The following is a 15,142-nucleotide window of genomic DNA, read 5'->3' on the forward strand; positions in this document are numbered from 1 at the left end:
ATACTTACCTACAGAAGCATGCTGCTCCCTTTCTGTGCTTCTGCAAACATGCTTTCCCTGCTTACAGGTTTAATAGGAGCTCCTAAGAGGGAAACCTGGCTGCAGTTAAGAGCAGAGCTCGAAGCGCTGACTGATCTCTGGCTCACACATGCTCTGAAGGCGCTGAATTTGATACATTCCCGGTAAGAGCAGCTTACAGAACTGCCTACAGGCTTCATCCAGGATCTCCTTTGCTTTCCATTTTTCCCTTTCTCTACACAAATCAGGACACATTTATAGGACTTTGCTGGCCAAACCTGTGGGAGGCCTGTCTGCATATGTTTGTCAGACTTGTATTATCAAGGGCTGGGAGTTGCTTGAGATGATGAACTGAGAAGAAGAAAAGAAAAGCAATCACACGTTTTTCTTACCTTTCCTTGCCTACCTCATCTGCAGTACACTTTTCACAGGCATAGATTAGCAAGAGAGTGGGAAAGGGCCCTTCAATCCCTGGAGACATTCACTCAAGTCAAAGCATGGACATTGCCTACATGGTGTTTAGGTTCCTGCAAAATAGGTCCTGGCAGGCGTGCAGTAAGGCCGCATCGCTACTGCTGGATTGTGGTCAGTTTTTGTCATTCCACTAATAAAGAAGTGTTATCAGTACTCAAGTTACTGGCCTCTAGTTGCATAACCCTCCAGTGCCTTGCAAACTTGTGGTTGCAAGAAATGTGTGCTTCCTGCCATTCAGTTTAAGGTGAGAGAAAAAAACAGACTGCCACCTCTACTGACTTTTGTTTCCTAGGCCTAACTGTGTGAATGTGTTGGTCACCACAACTCAGCTGATACCAGCTCTGGCAAAAGTGCTTCTCTACGGACTAGGCACTGTCTTCCCAATCGAAAACATTTACAGTGCAACAAAAACAGGTAAGAACAAAGTAACTTAGGCTTCACCGAAAGATAGATTGAATTTTTGTCCCTAATTCAGGCACAGTTCTTCAACTGATAAAGGGCTCATAGCTCTCATGAGAGAATCCATCTCAGATTAAGACCCATTTGGGTCCTAATTAAAAAAAGAAGTGGGGAATGTAGCAAGTTTAGTTTGCAACATCAGTTCCAATAAATGAATATCAGCTCCACTTACTATATGCATCCAGATAAAATATGTCTTCTCTTCTGTTGCTCAGGAAAAGAGAGCTGTTTTGAAAGAATAATGCAAAGGTTTGGAAGGAAAGCCGTGTACATTGTAATAGGAGATGGTGTTGAAGAGGAACAGGGAGCAAAAAAGGTACAGTCTGTGGACAACATCTTGGGTTCTTCCAAACTTACTTTTCAATGACTGTTTCTTCGCTTACACACTTCATGAAGCTCCTTCAATTTGAAACAGATTAGAATGGGTCTCAATTCTTAAAAAACAAAGTACTTAATCTCATGAGCAATTTCTTACTGTAAATTCCCTCATCTTGGCAGTTAGTGATTTTTTTCGGATAGCTCTTCTGTCACATGTTCCAGGAATCATTCTTGTTTAATGAAGATCACTTTAAAACACATGAAAAGGAAAACTCCAGGATGTGGTCTCAGACAAGCAATTTTTGATCTATAGATGGTTTTTTTTTGTTTTTTTTTTGGGGGGGGTTGTAAATTCAAAATTCTTGGAATTATTTCTGAATGATTTATTAGAAAAGCATGTATGCATACCTATATTTATATTTATGACTCAGTGAAGTCATAGGACATAATATTGTTACAGTAAACACCAAAGGGACTACTACTGAGCTACTACCTTTATTTATGATTTGTGAACCAGTATGATTAATTTCACATGGGAAACGAAGTAGGGAAGGTTTACTGAATTCAAAATAGAGCAGAAACTGAAAGCAATGTGGTCAGGAATCACACATGCACAGCTCAGTAACATATCATGCTTACTGAATGGATGTGGCCCACTTTCTAAGTAACTGTAGAAAAAAAACAAATGGACTCATCTGTGCATCCAGTTGAGATCTCCAGTAATTAGTGTCCACGGTTCACTCATTGGGAAATAGGAAACAGGTTTGGGGACAAGTTGAAGCTTCTTTGTTTGGAGTAGATTATAATAGAAGAGTAGCTGGGAACCCAGAGCTTAGGAGAAACTAAAGCAAAATTTAATAAGACTAAAGCTCATGCCCTCAGTGATCTGGAAGGATAAAAAAGGATTTAGAAATACAGCAGGGTGCATCTTCTGCCATACCTACAGGATGACTGTATCAGAGAAACACAAAAGCAGTAGAAAGACATGGAGAGAAAAGCTGAAGAGCTGAAAGAGAGTAGTACAGCATGAGAACTGAAGTGCCACAGTTTTTATTTCCTCACCTCTGGAACCAAAGTCTACCTGGAATCCCTATTCAGCTTTAGAGGGAGAGGAACGCAGTTTGTTAATAACAGGCATCAATTGCAAGATGTCCTGGTGCATCTTGTCTTGTGCTCCTGTTATGACTACAGAAATGTGGTTGATCTTCAAGAACATTGCACTTGAATTGAGATGCAGGACCTGACTGCATGAGCCCATATTCAGCAAACTGGCTAATTTGCCAATAAAAACAACAAATCCCACCCCCTTTGAAAACTAGCCAAATCTGCGGGGAATTCTCTAGTTCACAAAGGGTTAAGGAATCCTCAGAAATGGGTCCAAAATGCATGACTGGGAATGAAGTGACAATAGCCTGCTGCTTTTGACAGCTCAGTGCCATCCTTTAAAGGTAGTGGGTCAGTGAACATGACTACATCAAAGGCTGCTGGGCTCCCTGGTAGTATGGAGATGGGGGAAGGTACAACAGTCTGGTATAGGCAGGATTTCAAGGACCCTCCTAGCAGCCCTCCCATTTGCAGAGCACATTCTTTGCTGGGCTGTCACTTCCTGTGATTGATGACAATCATTAGCCACACCTGAGTCTTGCCCCCAAAAAAAGAGGGTGAGGCAAGGGGAAGGCACGCAAAGAGTCTTTCACTGTTTTGCTGACAGCTCTGATAATATCTCTTTAGTGGGTCATTTTTCCCCACCTGTCTGATGAGTGATAAATCAGTAAATACTGAACAGCAGGACTGGCCAAGAGGCCCAAGTTTTCTTCTCTTTAAAGAATGAAAAACAGATAATTGAATGGACGAGGTTAATAACAACCAAAGGAAGGGAAAGGAGAAGGAAATAATTCTTCTCCTTAAAATGAAATTGCAGAACAATGGTTTTCAATCACTTCAGATATCTGTGTTTGCTCGCTGTCTCTACCCACAGTGATGAATAGCTTGAAGGAAACATTGGTTTACTCATAGGCAACATAGCAGAGGGAAACTTGAGTTGTAAACATCAGGGGAGTGTCAGCAGACACTCTGTAAAATAAACATCTGGAAACACTGGAGGTTTTTTTACATAGGTAGGTACACTTGGAAAAGGATCTTCTCCTGAACCATCTATCCAAGAAGGACATGTTCTCTAAAGCTTTTTCAAAGTTTTCTCTTCAGAAGTAGTGTGTTTATAGTGATAAACTCTGATATGATTCCCACACTAAGAGAACAAGCTTTGTCAGTAAAGGCTTTGTGTACCTTTGCTACTGCATGGTTATAACCGACTGTACAGGTGATAGTATTTTGGAAAATCACAGCGTTGTAAAGTTCAAGGGCTAGCATGAGCTTTGTGCTTTTGATCCATAGTGAAAATCTCTAAATCTTTCTAGGAAAAGCAGTTCCTATTGCTCCAGTTAATTTGGAAAAAATAATTAATTGTTTGAAAGCATTTTGATGCTATGTTATTATATTTTTGCTTCTGTAAGTTTTAATAACTTTATTTTGCTTGATTTGATTGAGACAGTGATGCACCGGCAACAATTTTCAGTAGTGGATCTCATGTTGTGGGAGAGGATTGTGTTGTATAGCTCAATTGCTGTAGGCAAACCTCACTAAGTGGCAAGAAAATTATTCCTAGGAGTACTGAAATTCTAGAAACGTTCTTAGTTATTTCCTGAAGAAAAAGGAGGTAAAGTTTAATGGGTGATACTCTCAGAAAGTCTGCTCACATTTGCACCATCTCCCAAACTGTGGCAGATCTCTTTCCTTTCCGCATAACAGAAATGTATCTCCAACAGAAACTTCCTGCTCCCTTCCCTTCTCTCTAAGCTGAGCCTCCCTGCCTGTCACACCATGACATCCAGCGGCCAGGTACAAAGCTGTCTTCCGGAGGGTGCAAACTCAAACTAAGGAATTTATTTTCATCTCAGTATTAAACAAAGCAGAACAAACAAACAAAAAACCCTCTTTTGGTTTCACTCTAGCACAACATGCCATTCTGGAGAATCTCTTGTCATGCTGACCTGGAAGCTCTTCGGCACGCCCTGGAACTTGAATATTTGTAGCAGACCCCAACATCTTAGCACTGTGAGGGCTCCACTCAAACTGTTACATCGGTTCCACCTATTCCTCAGCAATTTCTTATTAAAAAAAAAAAATCCCACAGCAACTGCAGTTTTTCTTTTTTTGAAGGAGAACCCTTTCAGTGGAAGCCTCTAAGACCTTACAGCCAAAGCACATTCTATCAAGTCCTTCCTTTGAACAGAGGAAAAGCCTTCAGATAACTGTGGGGAGTTTAAGCTGGGCGTGCAGAGCTGTGACTGCCCTTGGCCATCAACAAAACCCCCCAAAAGCCTTGGCTCTACTTGTCAGTTTTCTTGCTTTTGAAACAGGAAGAGGACATTAATTAAAGACTGTGAGCACACTCTGTGCATAACACTTCATATCACATCGGACCTTCTGCAGATAGGAATGAAGCTGTTGATTTTTTGTTTTGTTTGTATTTTTCTAATTTATGAACTAATCTCATTACTCTGGTATTAAGCTCTGTACCTGTGTTTTTAATCTGGCTTTTTGGGGCGGGTGGGTGGGGAAAGTCCTGCCATTCTAAATTAAGAGTTCATTCTTCCAGGACAGTATCTGGAGAAAATCATATTGTGTACATTTATAATAAGGACACATGGGACTGTGGGTAAGAACTATAGCTGTGTTTTTAAATCTTACATGGATGGTCTGTGGATTGTGCATGTGTCTACACGGTGCCTTATGCTGCCATCTCGGTTTGGGTGGGGAAAAAAGTACCCTGTGATGAGTGAAAGGCATTAAATAAAAACAAGTTTCCATGCTGGGGGACTAGATTACCTGCCTTCTCTTCTCTTCAGCCACTCCTGGATCCACAGCTATATGTAGAACACATTCTCCCCGTCTCAAGGTGGAGTTGGACTAGAAGTGCAGCTTACCCTGTCCTGTTTGTTGGTGGGGCAAAGAGTGCAGATGGTGGCTGTGTCCTCCAAGGGAGAGCACAGACATTCAGAACCATTCAGAAGATACAGGGAAAGCAAAGACTGCAGGTGTGCATATTTATTTTTATGTAAATAAACATATCTACAAGTAAGATTCAGCTTTAGGATTTTTGCTGAACTGCACAGTTAATTCTTGCTGTCAAAATACTCCCAGTCTTTGGGTTTGTTAGGTCTCTGATTCACTTTCAAAACTACTCTTTCTTGTTTGCACCAAATAACCTCAGAAGGATCACAGCCTCAGTGGAGCAAGGTGTGAGAAGGAGACATGCAAAAGTAATACACAATGCCCTGATCAGCTGTGTGAATTGAGATCAAACATGCAAGCATCGTCGAGTTAAGAGTGCTGCATGAGTGCTACACGAGCCAGAGTCACGACTCCTAGTGGCCAGGAACATTCACCTCAAGAAACAGATTCACTGCTCAACCCGAGAGGGGATTTTCCACAGAACTAAAAGAGAGAATCTCATTCAGGATTTGGCTCAAAAATTAGCAGCTATGCAGCAGCTTTAAAATACCTTACCCACAATTGACAACAACAGGCGCAAACAAAACCATCCGGTAAGTGCACGCTGTGGAGGCATTTGCAGATGCTCTCCAGGCCGAGCACAAAACTAATCAGTGTGTGATTGTTCTAGCAAAGCTGTTGATGTCTCTGTTTGCCAGGGGAGAGATCCAACAGAATTTCTCCCTTGAGCTATTCCAGCCGTACAAACATTTCAGGAGGGAAGTTTTATCACAAGTCAAAGGAATCAAGCTCAGTGGAGAACTGACAGACGTTGGCAAGACATGCACACCTACAAATAAAACCTCTGAAACAAATGCCAGGAACAGCAGACTCCTAAGAAAGCAAGACTTAAGCTTTTAACACCCTGTCCATCAGCTAACTGCTCTTGCTTGATATTCCAAATCTAATATCTGCCTTATTTGACTCCAGAGTCCTGATTTCTTCCCTGAGGCTTCATAGAAGATTTTGCTTTCTGAATGTATTTAGAGATTCCCAAGGCAAGCTCCTTTGCTCCCAGCTCCTTGGCAGGTTTGGTTCTTAGTTCCTGCTGGCACTCCACTTATGTCACTGTAACACGCGTTCTCTGTACTTCTCCAGCTGATGATTTTCGCTTACCCGCGGGTAACACAGCTGATCATTGTGCTGCACAGCACCAGGAGCTCCTGTCTGTCAGGCTGGGCACTCAGCAGTGTTGGTCTCTCACTAGAGCAGCAGTATCAAGGTTCACTGTTCAGAGAATCTGATGGCAGGAAGGGATCTGTAACAGCTTTTTACACCTGAATATAAATGGGAAACACGCACAGCTTTGCTCAGCATTTTTACCTCCGTGTGAACATATCTGTAACAGCTTCTTACTCACAAGCACACATAAGGTCTGAGAACACACACACACACTTTGCTTAGCGTTCTCGGCCGTGTTTCAGTTTCATGCAGTGTCACAGCATGAGATCCTTTCACAGTCACATCATTAACCAGATCTGCAATAACAGAATAGAATTTTGTCGCATAACCACAAAACTGACAAGAAAATTGTTGAAGCAAACAAACCAAGCTCATTGTTGGGGATGGAAGAGCACGTTGTAATTATTTTACCAGCTTCCCATGCTGATTTTGCTCGCACCTTTAACCACAAGAGGGCGGCTGCGCTTCACCATGAGCCTCCTCCACGCGGCTGAGTACCAGACCCTGGTTCAGCGCAGTCCGTCTCAAACCCCTGAGCCGCTGCAGTCCGACCTGACGGGTGTGAGCTAAACTGCAGCAATTAGCGTTTCACCATTTTAATGTAGGAGATACGACTGGGCTCTGGAAGGACTGCTATGGTAAACTCCATCCAGACCGTAGCGCCTGGGGGCTAAAGCAAAACCTCAGAGCACCCTGAGTGCTGCATTAGCACGTACTTCCTGAACGGGGTAGGATTCCTGAAGCTGCATTAATGCTAGGAAAATATCGCCGCCGCTTGGTGAAGCTGTGGAGTTGACTGACCCAGGTAAAGAGCGTCAGTGTCAATCTCCCCCCTTCTTATCAGCGAAGGCCCAAGTGAGAATGGAAGATCGTAGTAGAGATTTCTAAGTTCAAGCCCCATGAAAAGGCAGTTTTGCTCCCCAAACCTAGAAACCAGCAGGAATACACCCACATGCCTCTTAGTAGGTTCTAACAGAAGATGGAAAACCTCAGGCTTATCCACTGCCTGCAGCTGATGAGTGAAGTCTTCCCGAGATAACATATGACCCACAAGGCTTCTCAGTAGTGACACTGCCCCAGCAGCTGAAACCTAAGCATGAGCATCACCCCCTGCAGTCACCACAACCCAAGGGCTGCCCCTCCAGGAGAGTTTGCATTCAGCCCAGCACTGAGTGGAAGGTCAGGAAGTCCACATCAGAACAGAGCAAGCATCCAGCCCCAGCCCCGATAGTTCCCCCTCAGCTCCCAGTGGAAGAGATGCACTTTGCAGGGTAGGGGTTACTCTACATACAAGTGAGATGGTTATGCTAACTGAACTTAGAGGAGCCTGTTTCTTACATTCATATCACATCAGTGACATCTCCCCATACGTACAAGCCAGGGATGTGTTGTTCTTCCTTCATTTTTTGTTACAATAAAATCTTCAGGGAATAAAAACAAACAACTTCACAGCATAACCAGCTACAGTGGGAAAAAATGCAGTCACCAAAACGTCTGAGACCCCTTGATCCTGCCCTGATAACACATGCTCACTGGGATGCAGTCAGCCATTATGCCACACGAAGGAAAAAACAATGCCCATGAACTTTTAAAAAGGAAAAAACAAACAGAAATAGGGGCTACAGAAAGCACTGAGGTTTCCTACTGCTCTTTCCAAACGGTTCATTTTTCTTTTTCCTCCAAATACAGGAATGCATTTCAGTGATAGAGGTCACAAGGTTATCAATCCAACACTCCAATTCCACTCCTGAACATCACCTCAGGCTTTCAATATTTGTGCTTTTCTTTACACAGCAGCACTGGGAACACTAACTTTGCTTTATAAATGCACCTAACAAAACAACTACAGGAGTAGTTGGGAACTACTACAACTTGGGAAGAGCGCTCGCAGTGAGATGGAATGAGCTGCTGCATTGGTTCTGTTTCTTCTACCAGATCACGGACACACAGCACCTTGCTCCAATCCATGCCCTCTTAGAGAGCTGCAGCACAGCTCACCCTGGAAGCCCCCAACTCAGTGCAGATAAACCAACAGGACTGTGCACATCTGCCCTTTCCACGCAGCCCCGGTGTGAGGGCAGGTCAGCGTGACACAGCCAGACCCCAGCACCAATACAAACCATGCGCAGAAGAGCAACTGAATGGAACTGGAAACCCAGGAACACAGAACGCTTTTCTAAAACTGTTTAATAAAAAGCTGTGAAGTTTCTTGAAACACCGGAGAAACCCAAAGCATACCATGTGCCACCTGTCTTAGTCACAAAGAAACACAATTCTCAAAAAAGATATTTAAGTTTAATACAAATTTTATACAAAGAAAATGTGAAAAAATACTTCCATATGCTAAAAGCAATTATGCTTCACAAATAAGGCCAGCTAGGCTATTTCTGACACACTGCAAGTCACAAATATTCTGTTCTCGCCTTTTCCTTCTAATACTTTTTCCCCCTCTATACGGGGACTAGCTGGAGACTGTACAGACCGCAATCTTTTATAAACAATGGGAAAAATCAACATGACTAAAATGTACAACAGAATGTACTGGAATGATATCATACAGTTAATTTTCTCATATACATACATCACCTTTGCTTTGTTCAATGCTTTCGTTTTACACAACATACAAAATGGTACTACAGTATAAGTGTAACAGACAGCATTTCCATGGGATACTTTCTCTCATACTGTACTGCTTCATGCTTACAGAAAAACAAAATCCATCATATAAATAATACATGCTCTGGCCCAGCATCACAAGTCCTTCGCCCGTGTTTCCTGATCCATGTTTTTCTCCACAGCCCAGCTCTTGTTCCACGTGAAATGATTTCCAAAGTCCTTTTGCTGTTATTTATTACTTATTTAACTTTAATCCTCTAAAAAGGAACAAAACCGAACTGTGAAGGATAGGAAAAACCCCTCTCATCTGTGCTATCAGTGATAAGAAGCGGCGCTCCCAACAAGCTGGCGTTACACTTTGCAACTTTTCAGACATGAAGCTGAACAAAATTAACTTGTTCTTTGTAAACAATTTTATCCGTCTGGTCATGTAAAAAGCAATGAAAATCTTTATGTATTTCAGGTCTGCAGACTGGAAATGTCATAATTGGCCCAATGCAATTAACAGAAAGAAAGATACCCTTCATCGTTAGGTTGAAATTCTACAAGAGTTTCAAAGTGCAGAAATCGTTCTCATCCAAATGCAAATCAAGTTGTTCAGATTCTTCAGCTTATATTATTTGATGCGTAACTGCCACTTTCTGAGACCAGTTCTCAGTGTTTGCTTGGGATAAGGCTGCTTTAAACCTTTCTTTTCCAACTTCAAACACTCTTTATAAGTTAAAGTCAATACAAATATAAAAAGGAGATGGTACTCTAACTTCAATGACATCCACAAATTGTACATTATTTACAACGGAGGCATAGATTTAACACAGATCTTACCTGTCCTCAGCTTTTCTAAGCCAGCGCTAATGCTTTACATTAATGTAGTGTAATTAATGCTTTGTACATTTATACAAAGCTTAGGTCTGAACCTTTGAGGTTAATCCAAAGAACTGTGTTTACTTGTCACATTTCTATTAGGTTTATATATTCCAACAATTGTATGGACTTCTTGTTAGCAGTTAGACTCTTCGTACTTGGACTGGCATTGTGGTCTGAACATACTGAACTCCAGTTCTCATTGCCACTGTCCCAGCAGAAGGACTTACCACTACAGGAATGGTCTGTGGATTAAAACCAAGAGAAACAGATTGTTATGTTCAAGGTCATATAAACATGACCACAGAAATAGAGATTTATTGTCCAGGGAAAATCCAGAACAAGCTCCAATTTTGTGCAAGAATTAATACCTTTATTACCGCAGTATTACCTCATTCCAAGGCAGAAAGTAGTGTATTACTTCCCTACAGCCAAGAGGGTGGCTTTTTTTCTGCATTATTATTACTTTATAGTTACTGGGACCAGCTGTTCCTACAGGCAACGTACACACTCTACCTAGCTCAGAGAATTAAGTTTTCAAAGTTACTACATCCAGTTTTGTATTTTCCCCAAATAAATCCACGGGAAGAGGAGAAAGGGCTAAGAAAATCCTGTCATTTGAAAAAGTTCCTACAAATCAAACCGGAGTACAAAAATACCCTTGTTTATAAGTATATCCCTTACAGTCCCCCACCCCCACCAAGGAACTCCCCCATGCATTCAGTCTACACAGAAGAGAACAAAGAACATCGTTTAAACAAAAAAGTACTTAAACTTCTGCACAAACCGATAACAGAAATGTCAGCATTACTGGGAACTGTCTTACACTCCCTGTAAAAATACTAATATAGAATAAACTTTTCACTTCCATCATACAGATCAGGATCTATAAATCTTGACAAATGACGTTTCAGGACATCTCTATGGGTAGAAATGGATTCTACAGATGCAGAGACAAAGGCACAAGAACGTTAAACAATCGGTCAATGCCAATCGCTCCGGAAGGTCCAGAAAATGATTTATTGAATCTGAACTCTGTATGCTGACCTTGCTACAGAACGTGAGAAAGTTGGGGTTATGCCACACGAACTGCAAATACGCTCTGATACAGCTCCAGTGATGGACAACTGCTGATCAACAAACGCACCCACTTCAGTTCACAGCGTTTTGTGGAAGAAACAAGGAGTGAGGATTTGAGAACTCTGAAGGGGATGCCCAGGACTGCCCCCTCAGGTCAGCGTGGGCTTCCAAAGCGAACACGGAAGAGTGCAGTGTCACTGAAGCACAACGTTCCCCCCATGCTTTAAGAAATCGCTTTAGTGTGTCGATGGCATTCAGCAAAGACCGTGAATATCCCAACTGGGATGGGAGACAGCCTAGTGCCCATCAGCTCCTTTGTGGCAAATCTGTGCCTTCCAGAAGCCTACTCATTCCATGCCCTAGAATGCAAAGATGATGAATTCAAATGTTTATGGCATTTTAACTGCAGAAAGAATAAAAACCCAATGTGTAATCAGTTCTCTGAATAAACACAAGGTTACTGTCATTTGGTAATGACTTCAGAGGTGTAAAGAGGGTTCAATGGAAATGGCATCTGGAAGATACACTGACAGTTGTTCAGAGGGAAGAAATGCCTACTGGGAAACAAAGTGCCAACTGAACTCCAAAGGAGCTGTTATGTACATCACTGTTAGCACTACAGGTGTGAAAATTAAGGTCACAACAGCTGTCTCCTACATACACACACTTACACAAACGAAAAAATTAAGTTTCAGTTATTAGTGATTGGGATATGGAATGTGCAAGACTCCTTAAATGTGTTAGGATCATTCCCTGAGAGGTAAACTTTCCACCTCTGCCAGCTTTTCACATATGTACATTTTGCATACGTATTTAACATGCATTAAGGTTTAAAATCATTTAAATTGCACGTGCAATCATTAGAATACAGAGGTGTCCGTAGCTGTGCAAGACTGATGCAAATGTGTACAAAGTTCTAAACATGCACAAATAAAGGTTGAAACCTTCAGACATTCTGCTTACGCTTCACAGAACACAACTTGTAATACAGAAAACTGATGAAGGTTACTGCCATTTTTCTGAACGTTACATGAAACCAACTTAGGATCTTGGAACCAACCAGCTGTTCACAAGACAGCCTCAATTCCCTGATTTCAAACACACGCAGCCTTGTTATGGTAATTCAGTTCAAATAACTTCGGGCCAATCCTGCAAAGGCGCACCGTGCTCAGTCGAGACCAGCGAGTACAAACGCTGAGGACCGTGACAGGTCACGGCATCCACTGTGAGCAGCCACTGCCTCCTGCCCACTGCGATGGCTACGAACACCGCACGCGTGGAGGTGCATGAATGCATGCACACAGCTAGTGGGGTGCGTGCACGTCCGTGTGTACACAGAGCAAAAGACACAGGGTGACAGCCAGTCAGGCCCCACAGTCACAGCAGAAAACTCCAACTCCTAAGGCCTAGCTTCAGTCTGAAAATTAACTGAAGTTACCTAAACATGGGCTTCTCAGCTGAGCCCACTGCTTGAGACAAGGCATGCAGTTCAGTTACCAGTGCAGTATCAGCATTTTCCTTTTTGGTAAGGAGTCAGCTCAGCTGCCGTGCTGACCCTGAAGTGAACACTGCAGAACATGACCGGTGGGAAGAATGCGATATTACGGCACGTGAAATATCAACACAGACTCACTGCATCCCATCCCTGGTGACTGATAAAAGGGAATTCAAGTGTCCTCGGTTAAGTTGTCAATGGAAAAATAACAGCTCTGAATTCAATGCTATTTCTCAGTTTCACAACGTTAATGTGCAAAACTGTGTGGGAGATTCACTACTGATGAATGCATATTTTTCTTTTATAGTTACTGAGACGTCACGGGAACATCAAGCATAGCTCAGAATTCATTAAATCTCTTTAGGATACCATAGACAGAAAGATATTTAAAAGATACTTTAAATGAATTCTATATATTTACATTGATGATGTGTTCAAGTATATACATGAAACAGACAAATAACTAACACAGTAATGTAAAATGGAAGTCTGACTATCCTCAGTGCCTCAGCTGTTCTCAGCGAGAGCTCCTGAATCCTTGTAATAATCAGTGATGAAATGGAAGGGTGGAATGTTGCACAGCAAAATAAGACATTTTGCACTGCAAATTGAAACTACACCAGTGAATTCATATCTTGATAGAACAGCAAATGGAGACAACCCCCCAGAAATACTGTGCAATTTTAATGCCAGGAACAGTACTACTGCAGACTTTAAATGATGGTATAGTACTTACAATTGTGGGCTGAGTAGTTGGAATATAGGTGGTGGTCTGCGGTACCTGGACCAGTTTTAAAGGCTGGTTGCTTGCCACACCTGTTGCTATCTGCAGAGACAGCACAGGCAACCTCAGTAAAAGTCTCAGCTTTTACATAAAGTCCACCTAGTGATTATTATTATTATTATATGAAATTTGTCGGATGTTTTGTATGTGCTAAAAATTTGTATCTTAATGAATTCACAGGTTACTTCTTTGTTAATAAAACAAAATTCAAATTATGAACATGATCAATGTGCACAGCATGATGTTTCAGGTAGAACACCTACATGAAAGCAATTCCAGATTGGTACAACTGGAATATTCCTTGGCCAAAGTTTTAAGTAATTGATTTTCTCTGATCCCCTATTCTCCCAGTAGTACAAAGGTCGTGCTGCCACAGACATTACATATGAGCTTCAACTGAGCCAACAAAGTTCAAAGAACTTGCCCCAAAAATTCAGGTGGGACAGCACATTCATCCCTTCTTTACATCTGTTTCCCAAGTTACTCCCTTAAGATGATGTGTCAAGCCCAGAGATCTAACACCAGACAGTAGCAAAAGTGTCAAGAAATGAACACAGCTCTCTATTATACTATGTTTCCCAATTCTAGAAGGACTATCTCAATGAGACATCATGCTGGAATCACAATACTACAAAATTAGTTTGCTTTTAATATTTTAAAATACAACAAGGCTCCTACTGATGTAGAGGATCAAGTGTAAAGGGTTTGAAGGATAACCCCCCCCCCCCCCCCATAAAATTTTTCATTTAATAAATCTTGCAAGGGCAGAAGAAAAACGGTGCTGAAATTGCTAATAGTCAAGCCCTACCTATAAAGCAGAATCTTCTCTATACACATTTTCTATATATGCAATGTTAAGTCCCTTTTATTAGAGCGCTCGCTCATCCTTGCCTACTGAATACTATCAGAGTAGATGCTATGGAGGACTTCGTAATTGTACAGTGCTCCGTTAGCAGTAGATCCGGGTGGATTGCTGTATCAGTGTTATGGAACATTGTGGTACCCTAGTGGCAGTCTGTTGTGAGAAAGTAAGTTGATTTGAATGCAGGTCTTGAGCTTGGCCTCTGAACCCCCAGGCAAGAAGGGCTTGGAAGTGCTGCAGTCAGTATTGCTTATCAGAAGGCAACTTGTATCGAAAGATCCAGACCAGAAGCTACACTGATGGGTCCTGGAGAGAGAGAAAGAAAGAGGTCCAGTCCCCCTTGGCTGGAAGGATGAGTCAAGCCAACACAAGGTTTTATTGGGAATGAGCAAAGGGGAGAGGGTGTTCCCAGAGGACAGAAGGAGACTTTCTGCCAAGATGACGGGGGGGGGACGACAAACAAACAAACAAACAAACACACAAACAAACAAGAAAAACCAACCACAACTCTCTCTCTTACTTCCCAAATCACATATTTTGAAATATGCAAATGGTCACAGATTCCTAGCTGATCCAGGGAGGCCTTTAGGGGTAGGTGTCAGAGGACTCTTACATACTTATTTGTAAGTGATACTCACTGTAACGCTTTCTTTGCTTTTATCAGTTGAAACATCCTTTTCCTTGGGGGTGCTGGCTGTTTCCGTGGGTGTAGGCTGCACACTTGAACTGGGCTGGGATGATTTATTTAATGTTTCTGTGCTAATTTCAGTATCGGTTTCTTGCTGTGTTGCGGTAGCTAAAGAAAAAGAAAAGAAAGAATGGCCACTACTCTCATGCACCAGCCCACAATCAATCTTCACAGGCACATCTGCATGCATGCAAATGAAGAACACTGAATCACTGTGTATTACACCCACCCTTGCTCCCCTCAGCTGTG

General features: G+C 42.1%; 2 protein-coding genes across 15 annotated transcripts in view; one reads left to right on the forward strand and one right to left on the reverse strand.

Moving 5' to 3' along the window:
* Positions 1 to 4,835, forward strand: part of EYA2 (EYA transcriptional coactivator and phosphatase 2) — a 90,231-nt gene extending 85,396 nt beyond the window's left edge. For all 5 annotated transcript variants that reach the window (XM_065754555.1, XM_065754553.1, XM_065754556.1 and 2 more), the window contains exons 13-16: positions 68 to 182; positions 785 to 906; positions 1,167 to 1,267; positions 4,281 to 4,835. In XM_065754555.1, coding sequence (XP_065610627.1) covers positions 68 to 182; positions 785 to 906; positions 1,167 to 1,267; positions 4,281 to 4,361 — 419 coding nt within the window. In that variant the 3' untranslated portion in view covers positions 4,362 to 4,835. The remainder of the gene's footprint in view (positions 1 to 67; positions 183 to 784; positions 907 to 1,166; positions 1,268 to 4,280) is intronic.
* Positions 4,836 to 8,777: 3,942 nt separating this feature from the next.
* The window catches only part of ZMYND8 (zinc finger MYND-type containing 8), a 60,913-nt gene continuing 54,548 nt past the window's right edge, over positions 8,778 to 15,142 (reverse strand). For 8 of the 10 annotated variants that reach the window (XM_065754542.1, XM_065754549.1, XM_065754543.1 and 5 more), the window contains 2 exons: positions 14,844 to 15,001; positions 12,705 to 14,511 (listed from right to left, as the gene is read on the reverse strand). In XM_065754542.1, coding sequence (XP_065610614.1) covers positions 14,497 to 14,511; positions 14,844 to 15,001 — 173 coding nt within the window. In that variant the 3' untranslated portion in view covers positions 12,705 to 14,496. Of the gene's footprint in view, positions 10,230 to 12,704; positions 14,512 to 14,843; positions 15,002 to 15,142 lie in introns of those variants that run through there. The other 2 variants (XM_065754550.1, XR_010623333.1) reach the window with 2 other exon arrangements.

Source organism: Cyrtonyx montezumae, unplaced genomic scaffold (assembly GCF_038088225.1).
Source record: "Cyrtonyx montezumae isolate F1298 unplaced genomic scaffold, pur_monq_1.0 scaffold_9, whole genome shotgun sequence".
NCBI lineage: Eukaryota > Metazoa > Chordata > Aves > Galliformes > Odontophoridae > Cyrtonyx > Cyrtonyx montezumae.